Genomic DNA, 19,081 nt, shown 5'->3' on the forward strand with positions numbered 1-19,081 from the left:
CAACAGTAGTGCTGTTGCTGGAGAAATAACATATTCTTTACAATACATAATACTTATCAGTAAATATATTCTCTAAACAGAGAACTCCAAATCCACATGCTCTGATGATATGCTCTCTCACCTTGTGTGCCTAGGGCCCTCCTGGGAATAACGGCAGTCCTGGTGGAAAGGGTGAAATGGTAAGTAAGCTGTCCCACCCTCAGCTCTTCCTCACACAGAAGAATTAAATATTTAAGCCAGACAGTAGAAAGCAAGGTCTGTGCTTGGCTAATGAGAGTGTTTGTGTTGTTTTTTAGGGTCCGGCTGGCATTCCTGGAGCCCCTGGACTAATGGGAGCAAGGGGCCCCCCTGGACCAGCAGGAACTAATGGCATACCCGGACAACGAGGTCCTTCAGTAAGTTCGTCTCTCCTTCAATGCCTGGAAGTTTATGTTTAACTGTCAAAACAAGATATTGACATTCCTTTTGCTCCTTCTCAGTTTAAGTTATACAGCTCTCCCTCTAGCTGTATAACAGTATAACATCTAGCTAATTGTGATTTTGTTAGTCAAATCCTTGTTGTTTTTACATGGGGATTTCGTTTCATTTTAGGGTGAACCCGGCAAGAATGGTGCGAAGGGAGAGCCAGGAGCACGCGGTGAACGGGTCAGTACTAAGCCAACAGGGCTTAGCTACTCAGGCTACTGCAAAGTAGATGAGTAAGTTTCTCAATGAAATTTAGTCACAATTCTTTATATTGTTAGGGCGAAGCTGGTTCCCCAGGAATTGCAGGACCTAAGGGCGAAGATGGCAAAGATGGATCACCTGGAGAACCTGGTGCAAATGGACTTCCAGGAGCCCAAGGAGAAAGAGTAGGTTTCAATTTTTGCCTGTTTCACTATTGGGACACAGTAACCTTTGATTTTTTTTTTTTTCCTGTTTGTTGAGACAGGGTCTTACTTATAGACTAGGTTAGCTTGACCTTTACTCTGTAGCCAAGGCTGGTCTCAAAGCCATGGCAATCCTCCTACCTCAGCTCCTCCTACTACATAGATTCGAGGTGTGAATCTCCACAACAGTTTAAGAGACAATGAAAGCCTGTAATGGCGAATTGTTTTTGCACAATGAGTTACAGACTGGCCCCAAATTTAGATATTCTCCTAACTCTGTCTCTCAAGAGATTAAACAAGAGATATGAAGTATGAACCACCCACCCTTCTGTCCATTGTTTTCTTGGCATGTTTAGTTTAAACTTAAAATCTAAGTGCTTATTTCTGTTTTGTTTGTACACTTTGTTGATTGGTTTTCCTGTGATTCAGGATATTTCGCTGTTTAGGGACTTTGGGTTTGTCTTTTGTTTTATTTTCTCAGTGCTGGGAACTGACCCCATAATGTGTTTTGTGGCAATGCTCTACCACTAAATTAATTCTCACATTCCGTTTAAAGAACTTAGTAATACAAGAATAACTATATTGTGACCTATGAAGTATGAACAGGTTTTAATCTTTTAAACTGAAATATTTAACTGTGATTGTTTCCAGGGTCCTAGTGGCTTCCGAGGACCTGCAGGGCCAAATGGCATCCCAGGAGAAAAGGTAAATACTTTAGTTCCTAAATGTCATTACTACAAGTAGGTATTTCTTACATATGTTATATACCACTAATGGGAGAATAAATATCTGAAGGAAATGGATCAGGATAATAAAACACAAATCATCACCTTGTGAATCTGGCCCCTACTTTGATACTTTCATGGCTATCTAGAAAACTAAAGCCACTTCAAGCATGTCATGTCATGAGTGAGAAGTCACTAACCTCAGGGTCACTGCAAGCATCGTAGAAATCATCTGCACATATGGGAGATGCTCCAAAGGAACTTCTAATCATTAAATTTCCTTAATTAAGTCCAAAAAATAGTTACTTCCAATTGATAATGTTGGCTATAAGCATGGAATATTCATCATAGTTGCCCAATATTTCTTCAAGATGAAAACCAAACTAAAACAGATGACTTTTATAGAGCAGAATACAGCAACACACAAACTGTCCTTAAGAGGCTAAAAACTCCAATAGTTATAGATTAAATATTGTCAATGTCTAAGCCAATCAAAAATCTTTAAGATTTGTTATCTCACAACTTAGGGTCCTCCCGGAGAGCGTGGTGGCCCAGGTCCTGCGGGACCCAGAGGAGTAGCTGGAGAACCTGGCCGAGACGGAAACCCTGGAGGTCCAGGGTTACGGGTAAGGAGACACATTTGTTTGACTAATGCTGTAAAGTGGTAAGAGAAAGACAATACAAATAATGATAGGCTAAAGACAACTTCGCCAGATGATATCTTTTAAAAGTCTCAAAGTAAACAAACCAAATTCCTTATTTTAAAAAACCAGAAAAACAAACAAACAAACAAAAACCAAAAAAAACAACAACAAAAAAACATGGGTCAAGACAGACTAAGGAAGAGAATAAAATTAAATATTTGACAAGGATCAGTTTTTAAGCAGAAAATAGGGAGTGCATTTACAGGGATACATATGAACACGTAACTCTCAAAGTTGAACATGTTAACTATGTTGTACTTTTACATTTTAAGTCACATGACTGCTATATTTCTCATTTAGGGTATGCCCGGAAGTCCAGGTGGACCAGGCAACGATGGAAAACCAGGACCTCCGGTATGTACAATTATGATGCCTCGTTTTACTAACCCAGTTAAAAAATGAAATATGTACATTGGCTAGATTTAAGTGTGTGTATATGTATGTATATTATAATTAGATCATTTGCTCCTCAAGTCCTGACCATGGCAATTGTTTTTCTTCCTAGGGAAGTCAAGGGGAAAGTGGTCGCCCTGGCCCTCCTGGCCCATCTGGTCCCAGAGGTCAGCCTGGTGTCATGGGTTTCCCTGGTCCTAAAGGAAATGACGTAAGTTCTATAATTACTTTCTTCAATAAACATTTGATATACTGATGGCCTTTGAACTCTATATGAAAATGCAAAATCATCCAATACTTAGCCTCTCATTTAAACATGAAAGAATATGTAACATTTGAGTAGCATGCATGAATAGAGACAAATATATAGTTGGCAATGGGTATATGTATGTGTTTGTGTGGCTAAGCATGTGTAGCAGGATCAAAAATGGGGTTTGGACTTTGATTAGTGAATTATATTTTGAGTATGTAAACCCTTACTTTTTTCTTTAGGGTGCCCCTGGCAAGAATGGAGAACGGGGTGGCCCTGGAGGACCTGGCCTTCCTGTATGTAGTTTTTGTTTATTTCTGGCTTCCTAGTCATTTCAGCCATCTTCAGCCTCAATACTTCCTTGTTATATGTATTCATTCTTTTCCCTGACTGTCATTTTTGTAGGGTCCTTCTGGAAAGAATGGGGAGACTGGACCCCAGGGTCCCCCAGGACCTACTGTAAGTTTTCATATAATTAAGGTAGAGGTAGGGTAGAGATATAACAAGGTCAAGAGTTTAGAAAGTATGTTACCTCTAACACTGTGCCATAATATTTCACCAAGCAGTTACTAGACTTTCTTATTTTATTATCAAGTTAAATGTTGGCATTAATTATATGTTGCATTAATGTGCTTGAATATCTTCTATAGATCAAGATTTCCCTACACTTAACATTCTTGCCTTTTAAAGTAAGCAATAGGCCTGCTGAGAGGTGGACTGAAGACTAACTAGGAATGACAATTTTACAATGGAGTATATAATTGTGCTTCTGAACCTAGGGTCCAGCTGGTGACAAGGGAGATTCTGGACCCCCTGGTCCACAAGGATTACAAGTAAGAGCTCATTCTTCAAATGTTATTAGTTTTTAACAGACAATTCCATATTTCCTTTTTGTACATATTTTTATTACATAAATAAAAGTCAAAATTTTGTGATCAGGCTACATGTTCATCTGAAACTTAATTTTTAAGTTTTTCTTCCATCCTGAAATAAAGCATTAATAGTAGTTTTCTTCTATTGGTATTCTAGAATGCACACATAAAGTTATTAAAAATGAATTGAACTCATACAGTTCTATATGCACATACTTTTCTCTATTATAATAAAAACTCCATATAGCTAAATTCATCTGTCCTTATCTCTCAGCTCATCTGTATATATAGAAAACAAAAAAATATAGAAGTAAGCATAGGTTTCTAATATGTAACTATCCTCTATCTGTCACTGGCTTAAATAAGGCAAACATTTTGTACCTTAAAATTATGAAAATTATGTCATTAACTACCTGGAAAATACATTTACATATAAACGCTTTCGCACAGCTGTGTTTGAAGTGAGCACACACAATGTAATTCTGTTGATTTTTAGGGCATACCTGGTACCAGTGGTCCTCCAGGAGAAAATGGAAAACCAGGTGAACCAGTAAGTTGAATCTTATTTTAAAGAGGCTATGCCAGTGCCTGGCAAACACAGAAGTGGATGCTCACAGTCATCTATTGGAAGGAACACGGGGCCCCCAATGGAGGAGCTAGAGAAAGTACCCAAGGAGCTGAAGGGGTCTGCAGCCCTATAAGTGGAACAACAATATGAACTAACCAGTACCTCCAGAGCTTGTGTCTCTAGCTGCATATGTAGCAGAAGATGGCCTACTCGGCCATCACTGGGAAGAGAGGCCCCTTGGTCTTGAAAACTTTATATACCCCAATACAGGGGAATGCCAGGGTCAAGAACTGGGAGTAGGTGGGTAGGGGAGCAGGGCAGGGGAGGGTATAGGGGACTTTCAGGATAGCACTTGAAATGTAAATGAAGAAAATATCTAATAAAAACTGGAAAAAATAGCAACTAGGTAAAAAATATCAAAATTCATTTAGCTATTATTAACTTTGTATGTTCTAATAGCTAAGTGTTCATTGTATAGATCAATTGGTAGAGTGATTGCTAGCATGCATGAAACACTTGGTGAGGCCTCTAGCAGAATATAAACCAAATGTCGGCCTGTCTTCTCATGGGGAGGAATGCAGCATTATCAGAAGTTCAAGATCATCCTTGGCTAAATGTGTTTGAGTTGCATGAGACCCTGTCACAGAAATAACAACAAAACAAACATTAGTTACTTATAACGCCACTTACAAAAATTTCAAATTTTATATAAAATAACAGAATTAAGATGCATAGCTTCATGATTTAAACAATTGCACAATACAGAGGCATGACAGATGTCAATGTTGTTTATACCTGTGCAGCGTATAATGACAAATGCTTACCATACACAATGTTGACCTCCTAGGGTCCAAAGGGTGAAGTTGGTGCACCTGGAGCTCCTGGAGGCAAGGTAATTTCTTTACCTTTTTTACCATGTTATAGAGCAACTTGATTAGAGAAAAAAAAATTTAAGTACATTGAACTAAAGGGTTCTTTGCATAGAAAAATGAGATTGCCAATATTTAGTACATCCAGTATAAGCAAACTATAAGCACTTCCAATGAATTAATTTTGTTCCGTTTCAATATTCTAACATTAATAAGCACCACAGACTGTGCCATCAAGGGGAAATACAGCTGGTGCATGGGTTCTCTACAGAGAACTGTCCTGGTGGCAGAAGCACAAACTTTACCTCTCTGAATAATAACAGTAATTACTTTAAAGACATTTCTAGTTTAAGCAGGAGTAACACACATTTCATTTTGCAATGCTTTTTTTTTTTTTTTACAAGATTCTTGTTCTCAAACAATGAATTAAAGTCTTATAAAATTTTCAAAACTATTAAAATTTCTAACTTCAAAACCTAGTAGACAGAATCAAAACTACACAATTTCCGGTGCTTTTCTTTTCTGACAATGTGCTTCTAATATGGACATTATATTTCCAATGATAGGGTGATTCTGGCGCCCCTGGAGAACGTGGTCCTCCTGGAACAGCAGGAATCCCTGGCGCTAGAGGTGGAGCTGGACCCCCTGGCCCTGAGGGAGGAAAGGTAACTGTAGTTTCTGATTCCCATAAATATTAGAGAATGCACTTCAATTGCTTTCTTGTCATCTCTCATATATTTCTTCATTGCAGGGCCCTGCTGGTCCTCCTGGCCCCCCTGGTACTTCTGGTTCTCCTGGTCTGCAAGGGATGCCAGGGGAAAGAGGAGGTCCTGGGAGTCCTGGCCCAAAGGGTGAAAAGGTGCTTATAGTTTTATCTTGATTCTATAATAAAACACACCTTCTAGATTAAAGGAAAGTCCCATCACTAGAAACTATTTTCAAAATTATTGTTATCACTTTAAGTGAGTTTTGACATAGAGTCCTATAACAAATATCAATCAGAATATCAACTCTAACCCCAGCAAATCCTGAGGATTGCTATGTTAGGCAGGCTTCCCCTGGGGGTATTGTTATCTGATGATACTTGCTTTTGATTGGCAGGGTGAACCAGGGGGTGCAGGTGCTGACGGAGTTCCTGGAAAGGATGGGCCAAGAGTGAGTATTCATATCAGTGAGAAATGAACCCTGATTATATGCAATATGTTGTAGACCCTTCTTTAGCTTTCACTGTTTCATAAAATGAGACCATATGTTACCACATTCTGAACATTAAAACAATACTGATCACTTCCCTACTTAAATTCTTAGCTTCTATCACTGGCTGATAGTTCTACAGTAACCTAAGTATGATAAAAGCAAGGAATGGCTACCATAATTTAGCAATGAAATCCAAAGTAATTAATATTGTTAAGAAATATCTCTAGCTGCATATGTAGCAGAAGATGGCCTAATCGGCCACCACTGGGAAGAGAGGCCCCTTGGTCTTGCAAACTTTATATGACCCAGCACAAGGGAAGGCCTGGGCCAAGTAGTAGGAATGGGTGGGTAGGGGAGCAGGGGCAGGGGGTATAGGGAACTTTCAGGATAGCATTTGAAATGTAAATAAAGAAAATAATAATAATAAAAAGAAATACAGTTTTAAAAAGATGTTACCATCAGATCTTTTATCACATCCTATTTATCTTCTCTAATAATGGTTTTTTAAAAAAAAAGAATGTATCAATGAGATCACTTAATTCAATTACCTTCTTCAATCATACTCACAGAATAGTGATCTTACTAAGCTCTCATATTTATACACAGCAATGAACAAATCAGTTGAGCCAAGAGAGAGCAAAAATCTACCCAATTTAGTGGTAAATAAATGTCTCTACACTCTGATTAATACAAGAAATGATGTTTATCTTTTCAAAACTAAAGACGCTTCTTCCTGCAGGGTCCTGCTGGCCCTATTGGTCCCCCTGGCCCAGCTGGTCAACCTGGAGATAAGGTAACAAAACTACTGGAAACAAAAATCAATCTTTGCTTTAATAGACATAGAACAGTAACAATATCATTTGATCTTTTCTCAGGGTGACGGTGGTTCCCCTGGACTTCCAGGTATAGCTGGACCTCGAGGTGGCCCTGTAAGTGTTAAAGGCATTTTCATCATATTCTCAAGACAACACAGTCCATAGCTTTAGCAACTTTGCCCCTGGTATTCTGATCTTCATGCTTAAAGCTCTATGTTTAAAATATATGAGATGCAAGAAAATATTTAAAAATGTTAAAGACCTCATGAGATTATTTAAGATACCTTATTTACTGAAAACCTCTGGGGAAAGTTCATAAATTGAAAAACAACATATATTGCTAAATGAGCATCTCTTAAACTTTAACCAAAGCTTCTTCCAAATCAAAAATTCTTTGCACCTAAAAAGACTTGGCAATCAAGATAAAGCTACAGCAAGTGTGTTTAATCAATGTGTTAGTAGATATTTTACCCTTCTGCCAAATTTTAAATACTTTACACTTGCAATATATAAGTGTATTAAATATTTAAGTGTATTAAATATTTGAACACTTTGATGATATATTCCTTGCAAGTTATATTCCAGTTCAGAGGCAGAAGAAATCAACAGTTGTAGAGCTGTTCCTTTCTTATGTTGATAAGAAGTAAAAAATAAAAAGACTTTTAGATACAGAGATGCATAATGCCTGTGGAGAAGGCCTTCACTGTGACTAATAATATACCTTCCTTCAGGGTGAGAGAGGTGAACATGGCCCTCCAGGACCTGCTGGCTTCCCGGGTGCTCCTGTAAGTATGGATTCTAAGCATGCATATCCAATGTCTATTTTACCAAATTAATGAAAACTAGCAGATACAAGTTACTCTGGTTCCAGTATTTCTTCAGCCACTTTACCATTCGAAATTACTTTGTCCCATTTTTAAGCAATCCTTTTTATGCAACATCATGATGCTCATTTTCAAATTCAAGGCCCTTGGGAAGACCCTTCTTCTCCTTCTCCTTCTCCTTCTCCTTCTCCTTCTCCTTCTCCTTCTCCTTCTCCTTCTCCTTCTCCTTCTCCTTCTTCTTCTTCTCCTCCTCCTCCTGCTCCTCCTCCTCCTTCTTCTTTATTCTTCTCCTTCTCCTTCTTCTTTTACCAAGTATTTTGATTGGTTTTGCTTTGGCATATCTTTAGAGAACCTCCTATCCCTATTTGATGGCAACAACTTCCCAACTTTAAAAAAAAAAGTTCTATGTTTTAAAGAGAAACAATGATAAGTCAAGCATGTTGTGAAGGAACTTGACTCACAGATGGTCATTGTTGCTGTGTGTAGGGACAGAATGGTGAACCAGGTGCTAAAGGAGAAAGAGGTGCCCCTGGAGAGAAAGGTGAAGGAGGCCCTCCAGGACCTGTAGGACCTACTGGTGGTTCTGGACCTGCTGTAAGTCTTATTGTTAAACCATTGAGTAAGACATTTTGGTTTATTACTAAGTTAATATTTCATGTAAGATTTTTGTGCTATGGGAGGAAATATAATCTTCATAGGAATATAGTTCTTAATTTTAATTTTCATTTCTATAATTTGGATATGATCATAGGTGAGCTAATTTAATCTCTTCAGGGAGCATTACTGGTTTCCTTACTGCTTAATGCTTTTCTCAAATGCTTATTTACTACTTTACTCACTATTCCTTTCCTCTCATTTGTGTTTAGGGTCCTCCTGGTCCTCAGGGTGTGAAGGGTGAACGCGGCAGTCCTGGTGGTCCTGTGAGTATGGATTCTCTTAGCCATCACTCTATGACTGTTATTGAACATAGTCATTGATTCCAATCTATGTGAAGACCAGATAATGACACGAAAACAACAAAGAGAATATGATAGTCAGGTTTTAGTTTTGTTTTGGGGCTGGTGGTTTGGTTTGGTTTGGTTTGGTTTGGTTTGGTTTGGTTTGGTTTGGTTTGGTTTGGATTGGATTAGTTTGGTAGTTGTGTATAAATTCAAAGAGAGTTGGCAAATCCTAAATAACTTCAAGATAGAATTTAATTCCTGGTCAATTCCTTATCTTCATATTTATGTGTTTACAGAGTTTTGTTTTAGTCTTGAACTAATTAGTTCATTGACATTTCACAGGGTGCTGCTGGCTTTCCTGGTGGGCGTGGTCTTCCTGGTCCTCCTGGCAACAATGTAAGCTCTCTCTAGTTTTTTTTTTTTTTTTCAATGTAACTTACAGAAATACTAAAATAAGAAAATGATATTTTGATACTTACCAAATTTGGCATCTACCAAATCCCACATAAAATCGAAAATAAATAAAAGACAAGGAAAGCAAGAGGACCTTTTGCTGCCATGTTAAAATTTGAATTATTTGCAGGGTAACCCAGGGCCCCCAGGACCCAGTGGTGCTCCTGGCAAGGACGGCCCTCCAGGTCCTGCGGGTAACAGTGGTTCTCCTGGCAACCCTGGAGTAGCTGGACCAAAAGGTGATGCTGGACAGCCTGGAGAGAAGGGGCCACCTGGTGCTCAGGGTCCTCCGGTGAGAGCTTTTCGCTGTTTTGTTGGTAGACCACATATTCAGATGACAAACATAATAAGGGAACTAGAATTCCATAGCAATAGGCTGATTCTTCCATATCTATTACAACAGGGATCCCCAGGTCCACTTGGAATTGCAGGGTTAACTGGAGCACGAGGTCTCGCTGGACCACCAGGCATGCCAGGTCCACGGGGTAGCCCTGGACCTCAGGGTATCAAGGTAAGCATAGTCACCTTGCATCTGATGTTTGCTTCACTTCATAGGTATAGAGATTTCTTCACTATATCAAACATAAAAAGGTTTCTTATCAAGGTATAAACTTTCAAAGATCTTACCCTCTTGACACTCTTTGCAAAAACAAAACTTTAATTAAATTTTCCCAGAACACACAGGCAAAATAAGTAATAAACAAGCTTTGAATATATACACAAGCAAGCCAACATCACAGAAAAACAATGTTGCTTGTCAAACATCACTGTTAGGAAACTTGTGAGCATTCTTCAGTTGGTTCACTATAACTACGGAGGGAGAAAATGTTTCATCTCATAAATATATGAGACTTTAATTGATGTAAATTACCCATCTCTTGAAGTCAAAACTCTTGGTTTGCTTTCACTGATATTACTAGAACATGATAGTGCTTAGTATCTGGAATGTCCATTCAATAAATAACATAATTCTACTTGCACCATATTTCATAGTATAACATTTTATGCACCTTTTTCAAACTATGTCAGAAAATAGTAGCAGGAAATTTAACATTAATTAACATATCTAGGAAGTTTCTAATAAATTCTGATTCTAAGGGTCACTGAGATGATAGTTTATCATTATTTTTCTTGCTATACGCATAAACTTCTGTTCTTCACGATCAACTCTGCTCCGATTAAGAGAGCATTTTACTATTCTGAATCCCTGAGACACTAGAAAAATCCAAAACCCTTGCTCCCCATTTTTCTCTTATGAAAGGCATAGTTTCAAGAATAGTAAACATCAATAGAAACTAAATCACATTTCACCCTCTAATCTGGTAACACCTCATTAATTGGAATCTTAAATTGAAATGTATTTTATTTCTTTGTTCTCAGGGTGAAGGTGGAAAACCAGGAGCCAGTGGCCATAATGGGGAACGTGGTCCTCCTGGACCCCAAGGTCTTCCAGGTCAACCTGGTACAGCTGGTGAACCTGGACGGGATGTAAGTAGCCATTCAGGAATCATGTGCAACCAGTCAGAAATACTCAAATTGTTTGGTATAGTTTTAAAGTTGTACAGTATTAAAGTGTGTTTGCCAGTGGGTATACATATGAGCACATAGGAACTATGGTGCACATATGGAGGTCAGAGGACAGCTTTCAAGAGTAAGTTTTCCCCTTTCACCTTATAGCAACCAGGATATTGAACTCAAATCATCAGGCTTAGTTGGAATAACCTCTAGCCACTGAAACATCTTTCCAGTCTGAAATTCAAGTATTAGTTAAAGAAAGGTCTACTAAACCTTAAGGTTTGAGATTTAAATAAAATGTGTCCATGTAGCAGAGTTCTCCTTCCCTCTTTGATAATCAATCTTTTTGTAAGTTAGGCTAATATGTTTTACAACCAAGAACATTTCCCAATATATTCAGTAATGAAGAGAATGTAACCACAAAATAATTTAGAAAATGAGTTAATAGGCAAAACTACAAGATTCAATTTTATATAAAATGTTCATTATTCATTCATGAGTATTCTTAATTTTTCAATTAACATTTTATATTAAAATGTATTTGAACAGGGTGTTCTGGGATTTTTGAGAGATATATTTAGTGTGGAAATATTAAATGAAGTTTAGTTTTAGATTTTCATAACAAATTTAGATTTCTCACTTCTCAAAAATTATTTATTAGCTGTTCTTAAAAACCATTTTAGGCTTTCTTTTTTATTAGTACCCTCCTCATATTTATTCAGGAAACTTAGGAAAATAGAAATATCCTCCAAAAATTATGGTTCTTTAAAGAGTTAAACCACATGGTAAATATGTGCTATTTCTTTTCACCAGAACCAACTTTGGCTTCTACTAGGATAGAAGGGCAGCAAGGGAATGGGAATGTCACAGGGAAGAAAATTTTACTAAAATATCCTTTGTTCAAAACTGCCATAATGGTATGTGATACTTTGTATACAAACTACAAATTATCTTTAAAAGGGTAAAAGGCTCTCTTTTAACTCTCTTTTAACTAGGGAAACCCTGGATCAGATGGTCTGCCAGGTCGAGATGGATCTCCTGGTGGCAAGGTATAACGAATTCTTGTAGGGTAGATATGTGTGATTAAATCCGATGGCCTTCATGCTTATGTAAGATCCATGAATTTGTTCCAGGGTGATCGTGGTGAAAATGGTTCTCCTGGTGCCCCAGGTGCTCCTGGTCATCCAGGCCCACCTGGCCCTGTTGGTCCATCTGGAAAGAGTGGTGACAGAGGAGAAACTGTGAGTTCTCATACAATGCTTTGCTCTATATATGCCCTCATCCCTCAAAAAGTGGCTGAGGTGGGGCAATAGGATGGTACTCTTGCCATCATGATATATCTGTGCTGAGTTCTTTGGTATTAATTGGGCAGCTTTCTGTTTGCTTTGGGAACGATGTCAGAATTTACAGAACTCTAGCTTCCAATAACAATATGTGTATTATGATCCCACTACAATGAAGTTAGCATTTAAAATTTTTTTTCATTTTTGAAAAAATTTCAGAATTGTTTATTGTATTTATTTTTTAATTAACTTAATTTTAATTAATCTTTTATACAGTATGTTTCTCTTCCCCCATTCCTCTCACATCTTCCTCCTCCCTACACAATCAACTTTTTAAAATGGAATTGAATCAGTGACAAGATTTGGTTCAAACTACAGTTGTTCAATTGCTTGCTTGCATTCTAGGGCCCTGCTGGTCCTTCTGGTGCTCCAGGTCCTGCTGGAGCTCGAGGTGCTCCTGTAAGTATTAGACATTTGTCCTGTTGTGTTTTAAAATTCACTTTAGAGTATAAGAAACACCCTGCTGCTTTATGAAATCTCTAGAAAATAATTAGGATGACAGATATGCAACTATGGAGAAAATATAAACTTTCATTTGATGATACAGAAAAAAATCAGTATCTAAAAGTTCTGTGCAGATAATGATATGAGAATTACAATTTTCAATCCAAAATTAAAGCAGAAACAATCTTTGTTATTATGTTTGAAGTCTCTTTTGATAGGGATTTCTAGCTAAGATAATATATTTATTACTATGAATCTAATAGAATGCTATATAATATTCATTATAAACTTAATAATATTCTATAGATTATAATATATTTACTATAAGCTTAATTTTAATTTTTCAATATGTCTGTATAATAATGACTTTAATTAAAAATATTTTTTAAAGGGTCCCCAAGGTCCACGAGGTGACAAAGGTGAAACTGGTGAACGTGGCTCTAATGGCATCAAAGGACATCGAGGATTCCCTGGCAATCCAGGTCCCCCAGGTTCTCCTGTAAGTGCATCATCCGATGTTAGGAATTCTCCTTTACTGCGTAACTAATGAGATTGACTGGAGAGATGAGACATGAACTCAAGGGCATATTTGAAGTAGGAATTTGACATGAAACAGTGCATGAAAGAAATAGAAATGTTTGCTTCATTGGGTTCTGCAGAATTCATGAACAATTCCTTCCCTAAGCCCTTAAGTCCTTCACTGTTCTCTATCCCTTTTTGCTTTCCAGGGTGCTGCTGGTCACCAGGGTGCAATTGGTAGTCCAGGACCTGCAGGTCCCAGAGTAAGTGTCATAGAAATACATTGAAAGGTGAACATTTCAAAATGTTTACACAGCAGGAATATATTTTAGCACTATAACATCATCATATTCATTTCTTAAGGGACCAGTTGGACCACATGGACCTCCTGGAAAAGATGGAACAAGTGGGCATCCAGGTCCTATTGGACCTCCAGGGCCTAGAGGCAACAGAGGTGAAAGAGGATCTGAGGTAAAAATGCATATACATAAAAAATTTAATTGCTATGATACAATGTATCAGTAACATTTCATTCTTTGTAAACTAAAGTAGACAGTATAGTCACTTACTTTAGAAACTGAAAGCTAATATAATGCATTCTTGATTGCATTATGATGGTTTATGTCAGAATAACTGAGTGACATATCAATAAAATGACACATTACTAATCAAATAAATTATGCCATGCTGGTCTCATATCAGAGAACTCACAGATATCATTTTATTTCTGTAGATGTTTTACTGATTAAATGACCTATAAAACTTATGTATTGCTACTGAAAAAATCATGGCTAATGTCTTCTGACTGTACAGTGTTGGGATAAATTAACAACAAACCATTGTATTGACAAATATACATGTAACAAATGAAAAACCAATAAGTCACAAGCATATTTTGAGCCCCAAAGATGAAGTCCCTATTTTATTCCTTCTCATGTCAGTATTGTGCCTTCTGGGCTATTTGCTTACATCTCTAGTATTCAATACTACTTACTCCTATGTAATAGAATAACATATTTGTATGTAACAAATCATATTTGTCATACATTGACAATCATGAAACTTTAAAACATTCCAATTTATTTTTAATTGAATTGTCACAACATATGTGGATTGATTGCTTATGGTTCATTTTTATGCACAAGTGACATGATTCTTCAGTGGAGGCCAAAGAAAAACACTTCTATGGTCTATACTTTTACTTATCTAGGGCTCACCAGGCCACCCTGGGCAGCCAGGACCCCCTGGACCCCCTGGTGCCCCTGGTCCCTGCTGTGGTGATGCTGTTGCTATTGCTGGAGTTGGAGGTGAAAAGTCTGGTGGCTTTTCACCCTATTATGGAGACGAACCAAAGGATTTCAAGATCAACACTGAGGAGATTATGTCTTCACTCAAGTCTGTTAATGGGCAAATAGAGAGTCTTATTAGCCCTGATGGTTCTCGAAAAAACCCTGCTCGGAACTGCAGAGACCTGAAATTCTGCCACCCTGAATTCAAGAGTGGTATGTTCGAGTCCTCATCTTTCATGCTGTAAACTTACTGAAAAAAAAAAAGTCTACATTAGAATTTAACCAAGAAAATTGTTCTAATGGAAAATATTTTGAAGCTCTTGTACTATCAAAACATTTGTTCGTAAAGAGGAAAAAACAATATTTGAAGGAGCATTTAAGCTATAACATAAGTAAATGCAAACTATCTCAAATATAAGAAACTTTATGGATGGTTCTATAGACATTTTAATATAAATATTTCTAAATACCAAACCAAAATGATTTAAGTGAGCAAGTAGCATAAATCATCCTATTCCCATGGTAAGATAAGCATAATTTTACTATTCTTATTATTATATTACATATTTAAAGAACTAATGATTAAATTTCAAACACTTTTACTTAAATCACTCCTGTTTTTATCTACTGTGACATGTTTAATTTTATTTTTTATTACCAAAATATATTATTATATAAAATTAGTCTCTATATTTTCAAATTTTAAGATACTATTTCAAAATTATTTCAAGCTTTTAAATATCTTGAGAGAGACCACTGCTTTTACTCAGGCTATCTTCTGGACATTAGTTAAAATAGGAAATAAGTATGAATTAAGTTAAAATATGCCATAAATATGGAGTATAGGGTTATCTTTAAAATAAGAGATGATATTTAGACAAATAAAACACACCAATCTGTACATCATCAGTCAATGATAACACTGTATTTTTCTATTTTCATGTTTTTATGGTGCTTACTAGCTTTTACTTCAGAAATATCAACCAGTTGTGCTACATAGCTCAAATAGACACAGTAGTGCTCTGTACACTGAACCAAGCAACAAGCAAATTTTCTGGTTTAGCTTCCACTTCTACATTTTATAACTAATTCACATTATTTCTTTGGTGACATTTCAGGAGAATACTGGGTTGATCCTAACCAAGGCTGCAAGATGGATGCTATAAAAGTATTCTGTAACATGGAAAGTGGGGAAACATGCATAAATGCCAGTCCCATGACTGTCCCACGTAAGCACTGGTGGACAGGATCTGGTGCAGAGAAGAAACATGTTTGGTTTGGAGAATCTATGAATGGTGGTTTTCAGGTAAGAAAAGATATAACCTTTCAACTGAGATGCCTTTTACTTGTTTATGGCTACAAAGTAGAACACCCCAAACACTTGTGTGATTAAACAATTATTATTCCTATAAAAGACTAAATTATACAAGGTCAGTTGCATGTAAACACCTTTCTTTAACTTGCTAGGGCATTTACCTATGCACATAATAAAAGATCATATAATGTACATGAACAAGTTATATTACAATGTCCATGCTAATGTTGTATGAATCACTTACTCTAGGTTTCAGTCACAAGCTTAGATGTACCTTTTTTTTTTTTCTTTTTTTTATAGTTCAGCTATGGCCCTCCTGATCTTCCTGAAGATGTCATTGATGTACAGCTGGCATTCCTCAGACTTCTTTCCAGCCGGGCCTCCCAGAACATTACATACCACTGCAAAAACAGTATTGCCTATATGGATCAGGCCAATGGCAATGTAAAGAAGTCTCTGAAGCTGATGGGATCAAATGAAGGAGAATTCAAGGCTGAAGGAAACAGCAAATTCACTTACACAGTTCTAGAGGATGGCTGTACTGTAAGTACCAATGTCTTTTCAGAATGGAAAATAAGCTCAGAATTTATTGTTTAACCATCCAAGCTATTTTGAGAAGAAGAAATAAAACTAAAAGCTGCTTGGATGTGTGAATTATATATATAATATCTATTTATTTGTTATAGAAAATTTTAAATATTTCAAAAATTAAAAAACCCTTAACTTCTAAATGGAAGAGTTGAAATGAAAATTTAAACTCATAAAAATAAATTTGATAACTAGGATATTTACTGTAAATTACACATACTATTTATTATATAAGGTCTGGCAGATATAACTATTGCTTTAAAATGTAAGATCCATTCTTTTTTCTCATAATTCATTAAAAGGGGAAATCACTTCTAATATTAGCCACTCCTGTTGTGGGTGACTCAACTACTTCCTTGTAAGTTAACTGTAGTGCCACAGCAATAACTGGAACCAGGCTTGTGAATGAGCTAGCCTGTGGCCATCTCCCTCCTGGGTAACTTTTGAGTCTTGCCAGGTTTTGATTAACAATCTTATTTATCAACTGAGTATATTAAAACAATAAATACAGAAGGTTTCATGTATCTAGAAGTTTCCATGTATAGTAACTGCTTTGTGAGATCAGAAGACAGTTTTAGAATGTGATCAGTTAAGGAAAACATGTAGGTAATAATAATGTCATGACTTTTTTCTAACACAACTTTTTCCCTTTTGAATAGAAACACACTGGGGAATGGAGCAAGACAGTCTTTGAATATCAAACACGCAAGGCAATGAGACTACCCATCATAGATATCGCACCCTATGACATTGGGGGTCCTGATCAAGAATTTGGTGTGGACATTGGCCCTGTTTGCTTTTTATAAGCCAAACTCTCTGAAACCCCAGCAAAACAAAAAACCACATCCATGTGTTCCTCTTGTTTAAATCTTATCACCCAGTGCAAGTGACCAACTAAATTCTAGTTATTTATTTCCAAACTTTTGGAAAAAGCATAATTTGACAAAAAAAGAATACATTTTTTTGCTGTTTCAACCACCCAGTACAGGTCAAATGCTTTTGTTTTATTTTTTTACCAATTCCAACTTCAAAATGTCTCAATGGTGCTATAATAAATAAACGTCAACACTTTTATGATAACACTGTGTTACATTCTTTGAACTCTAGCCCATCTGCAGAGCAACGGTCATACTCACTCACCAGCATAGAATATCTTTATTTCCAAAACAGGAAAAAACAAAATTAGACATGTCCTCCCTATGTTAACTACCTCAACTGGTCAGAACAGATAGATTCTGAGTCCAGCAGACTACACAATCATATAAAACTTGACAAAACTTATGAATTTCATTGGTTAACCATGTAGAATGTTAACTAGAATAAAAAACTAGACTATAGAGCAGGAATTTGAAGGAGTACTTTCCGTTCATAATTGTCTTCATCATAGATATAAATGCTTTTAAAAGTGCTTCTCTTCTGCTGTTGCTGGTGAACTTACAAGTATTTGGAAGGGCTTTAAAGACACATGTTAAGGTGCTAATGTATTTTCACATTTAGAACTCCAGAACAAAATTGGTGACCTTCATTCAAACCATAAATGCAAAGTATCTATATTTGTCTTCTGCCAGAAATATTGACTGGCTTGCCACAGGATCTTCTCTTCTTTTATTCTACAAAAATAAACAACAAAAAAGAAGTTTGGGGTTTTTTTTCCACAATAACACAGAGAATGTTTTAAACTTTTTCTTTTGTAAGCTTGTATGTAGTTGTTGATCTTTTCTTTCCTTCCAGACACATAATAAAATATCATAATGAAACATTCCTGGTTTTGTCACTCCTCACAGATTGAACAATGACATGTCTACATGTAAGAACTTCAGTAATTTTTTAGAAAGAATCTAATTGCCTATTTCAGTGAAACAATTAAAAATATGGCATATCATATTTTCAGAATAAAGATATATGCCCTAATTAATTCTGTATATTTTACATCATAGTTACTAGAGACCTTGGCATTATTTCAAACAAAGGACACCAGAATTGGGGGAACTAATCTCTGGAAATGACCACAAAGAAAACTAGTGTATGCTTGAAATGTGAATAAGAAAGAAGATGTTGGGAAATTTATCTGGAAGACTAAATACCAGCAAAACATAAACACTAGATTCATTCATTTGAACATAGAATTTAAAATTTTTGGAGAATAATAGATATAGATTATAGGGGCTATGAGTGGGGTGATATTGTGGCTATTTTTATCAGTAGGTATAAAATAAAAAATAATAGGAGTAAATTCAAATATCTGTTGATGACTGAAATTAATAATAATATACTCTTAAAGCTATTTTTCATTTTTGGTGCCCGAGCCCAAAATGCACCACTTGTCATTAACTTTTTGAACCAGGTCTTGCTAAGTTTCATTCCTTGTCAAGTCTCTTGAGCTTATTATTGTGCAGGTTAATGGCTCTAAAACATATGGTCCTTCTGCACCATCTTCCTGGGAAGATTGATTATAGTCATGGCTATCATGTTCAACAAATGATAGGTTTCATTAGGAAACTTTCATAGTGTAATATATTTTGCTCATTTCGATTTTTGGTTTGAAATGCTTTGCTGAATAATATAGAGTGGGTAATATTCAAATTATG

The 19,081-nt window shown here is 36.4% G+C and overlaps 1 protein-coding gene across 1 annotated transcript in view; it reads left to right on the top strand.

Annotated features, from left to right (window-relative positions):
• The window catches only part of Col3a1 (collagen type III alpha 1 chain), a 37,089-nt gene extending 19,516 nt beyond the window's left edge, over positions 1-17,573 (top strand). Inside the window, exons 17-51 of the mRNA XM_021199041.1 lie at positions 135-179; positions 297-395; positions 592-645; positions 744-851; positions 1,521-1,574; positions 2,122-2,220; positions 2,599-2,652; positions 2,804-2,902; positions 3,184-3,237; positions 3,347-3,400; positions 3,721-3,774; positions 4,310-4,363; positions 5,229-5,273; positions 5,817-5,915; positions 6,002-6,109; positions 6,352-6,405; positions 7,187-7,240; positions 7,323-7,376; positions 7,994-8,047; positions 8,573-8,680; positions 8,953-9,006; positions 9,370-9,423; positions 9,611-9,772; positions 9,884-9,991; positions 10,861-10,968; positions 11,991-12,044; positions 12,129-12,236; positions 12,684-12,737; positions 13,174-13,281; positions 13,511-13,564; positions 13,665-13,772; positions 14,512-14,803; positions 15,709-15,896; positions 16,206-16,448; positions 17,153-17,573. Of these exons, the coding sequence (XP_021054700.1) occupies positions 135-179; positions 297-395; positions 592-645; positions 744-851; positions 1,521-1,574; positions 2,122-2,220; positions 2,599-2,652; positions 2,804-2,902; positions 3,184-3,237; positions 3,347-3,400; positions 3,721-3,774; positions 4,310-4,363; positions 5,229-5,273; positions 5,817-5,915; positions 6,002-6,109; positions 6,352-6,405; positions 7,187-7,240; positions 7,323-7,376; positions 7,994-8,047; positions 8,573-8,680; positions 8,953-9,006; positions 9,370-9,423; positions 9,611-9,772; positions 9,884-9,991; positions 10,861-10,968; positions 11,991-12,044; positions 12,129-12,236; positions 12,684-12,737; positions 13,174-13,281; positions 13,511-13,564; positions 13,665-13,772; positions 14,512-14,803; positions 15,709-15,896; positions 16,206-16,448; positions 17,153-17,299 (3,246 nt within the window). The 3' untranslated portion in view covers positions 17,300-17,573. The remainder of the gene's footprint in view (positions 1-134; positions 180-296; positions 396-591; positions 646-743; positions 852-1,520; positions 1,575-2,121; positions 2,221-2,598; positions 2,653-2,803; positions 2,903-3,183; positions 3,238-3,346; positions 3,401-3,720; positions 3,775-4,309; positions 4,364-5,228; positions 5,274-5,816; positions 5,916-6,001; positions 6,110-6,351; positions 6,406-7,186; positions 7,241-7,322; positions 7,377-7,993; positions 8,048-8,572; positions 8,681-8,952; positions 9,007-9,369; positions 9,424-9,610; positions 9,773-9,883; positions 9,992-10,860; positions 10,969-11,990; positions 12,045-12,128; positions 12,237-12,683; positions 12,738-13,173; positions 13,282-13,510; positions 13,565-13,664; positions 13,773-14,511; positions 14,804-15,708; positions 15,897-16,205; positions 16,449-17,152) is intronic.
• The last annotated feature ends 1,508 nt before the right edge of the window (positions 17,574-19,081 follow it).

This window comes from Mus pahari, chromosome 5 (assembly GCF_900095145.1).
Source record: "Mus pahari chromosome 5, PAHARI_EIJ_v1.1, whole genome shotgun sequence".
In the NCBI taxonomy this organism is placed as follows: domain Eukaryota; kingdom Metazoa; phylum Chordata; class Mammalia; order Rodentia; family Muridae; genus Mus; species Mus pahari.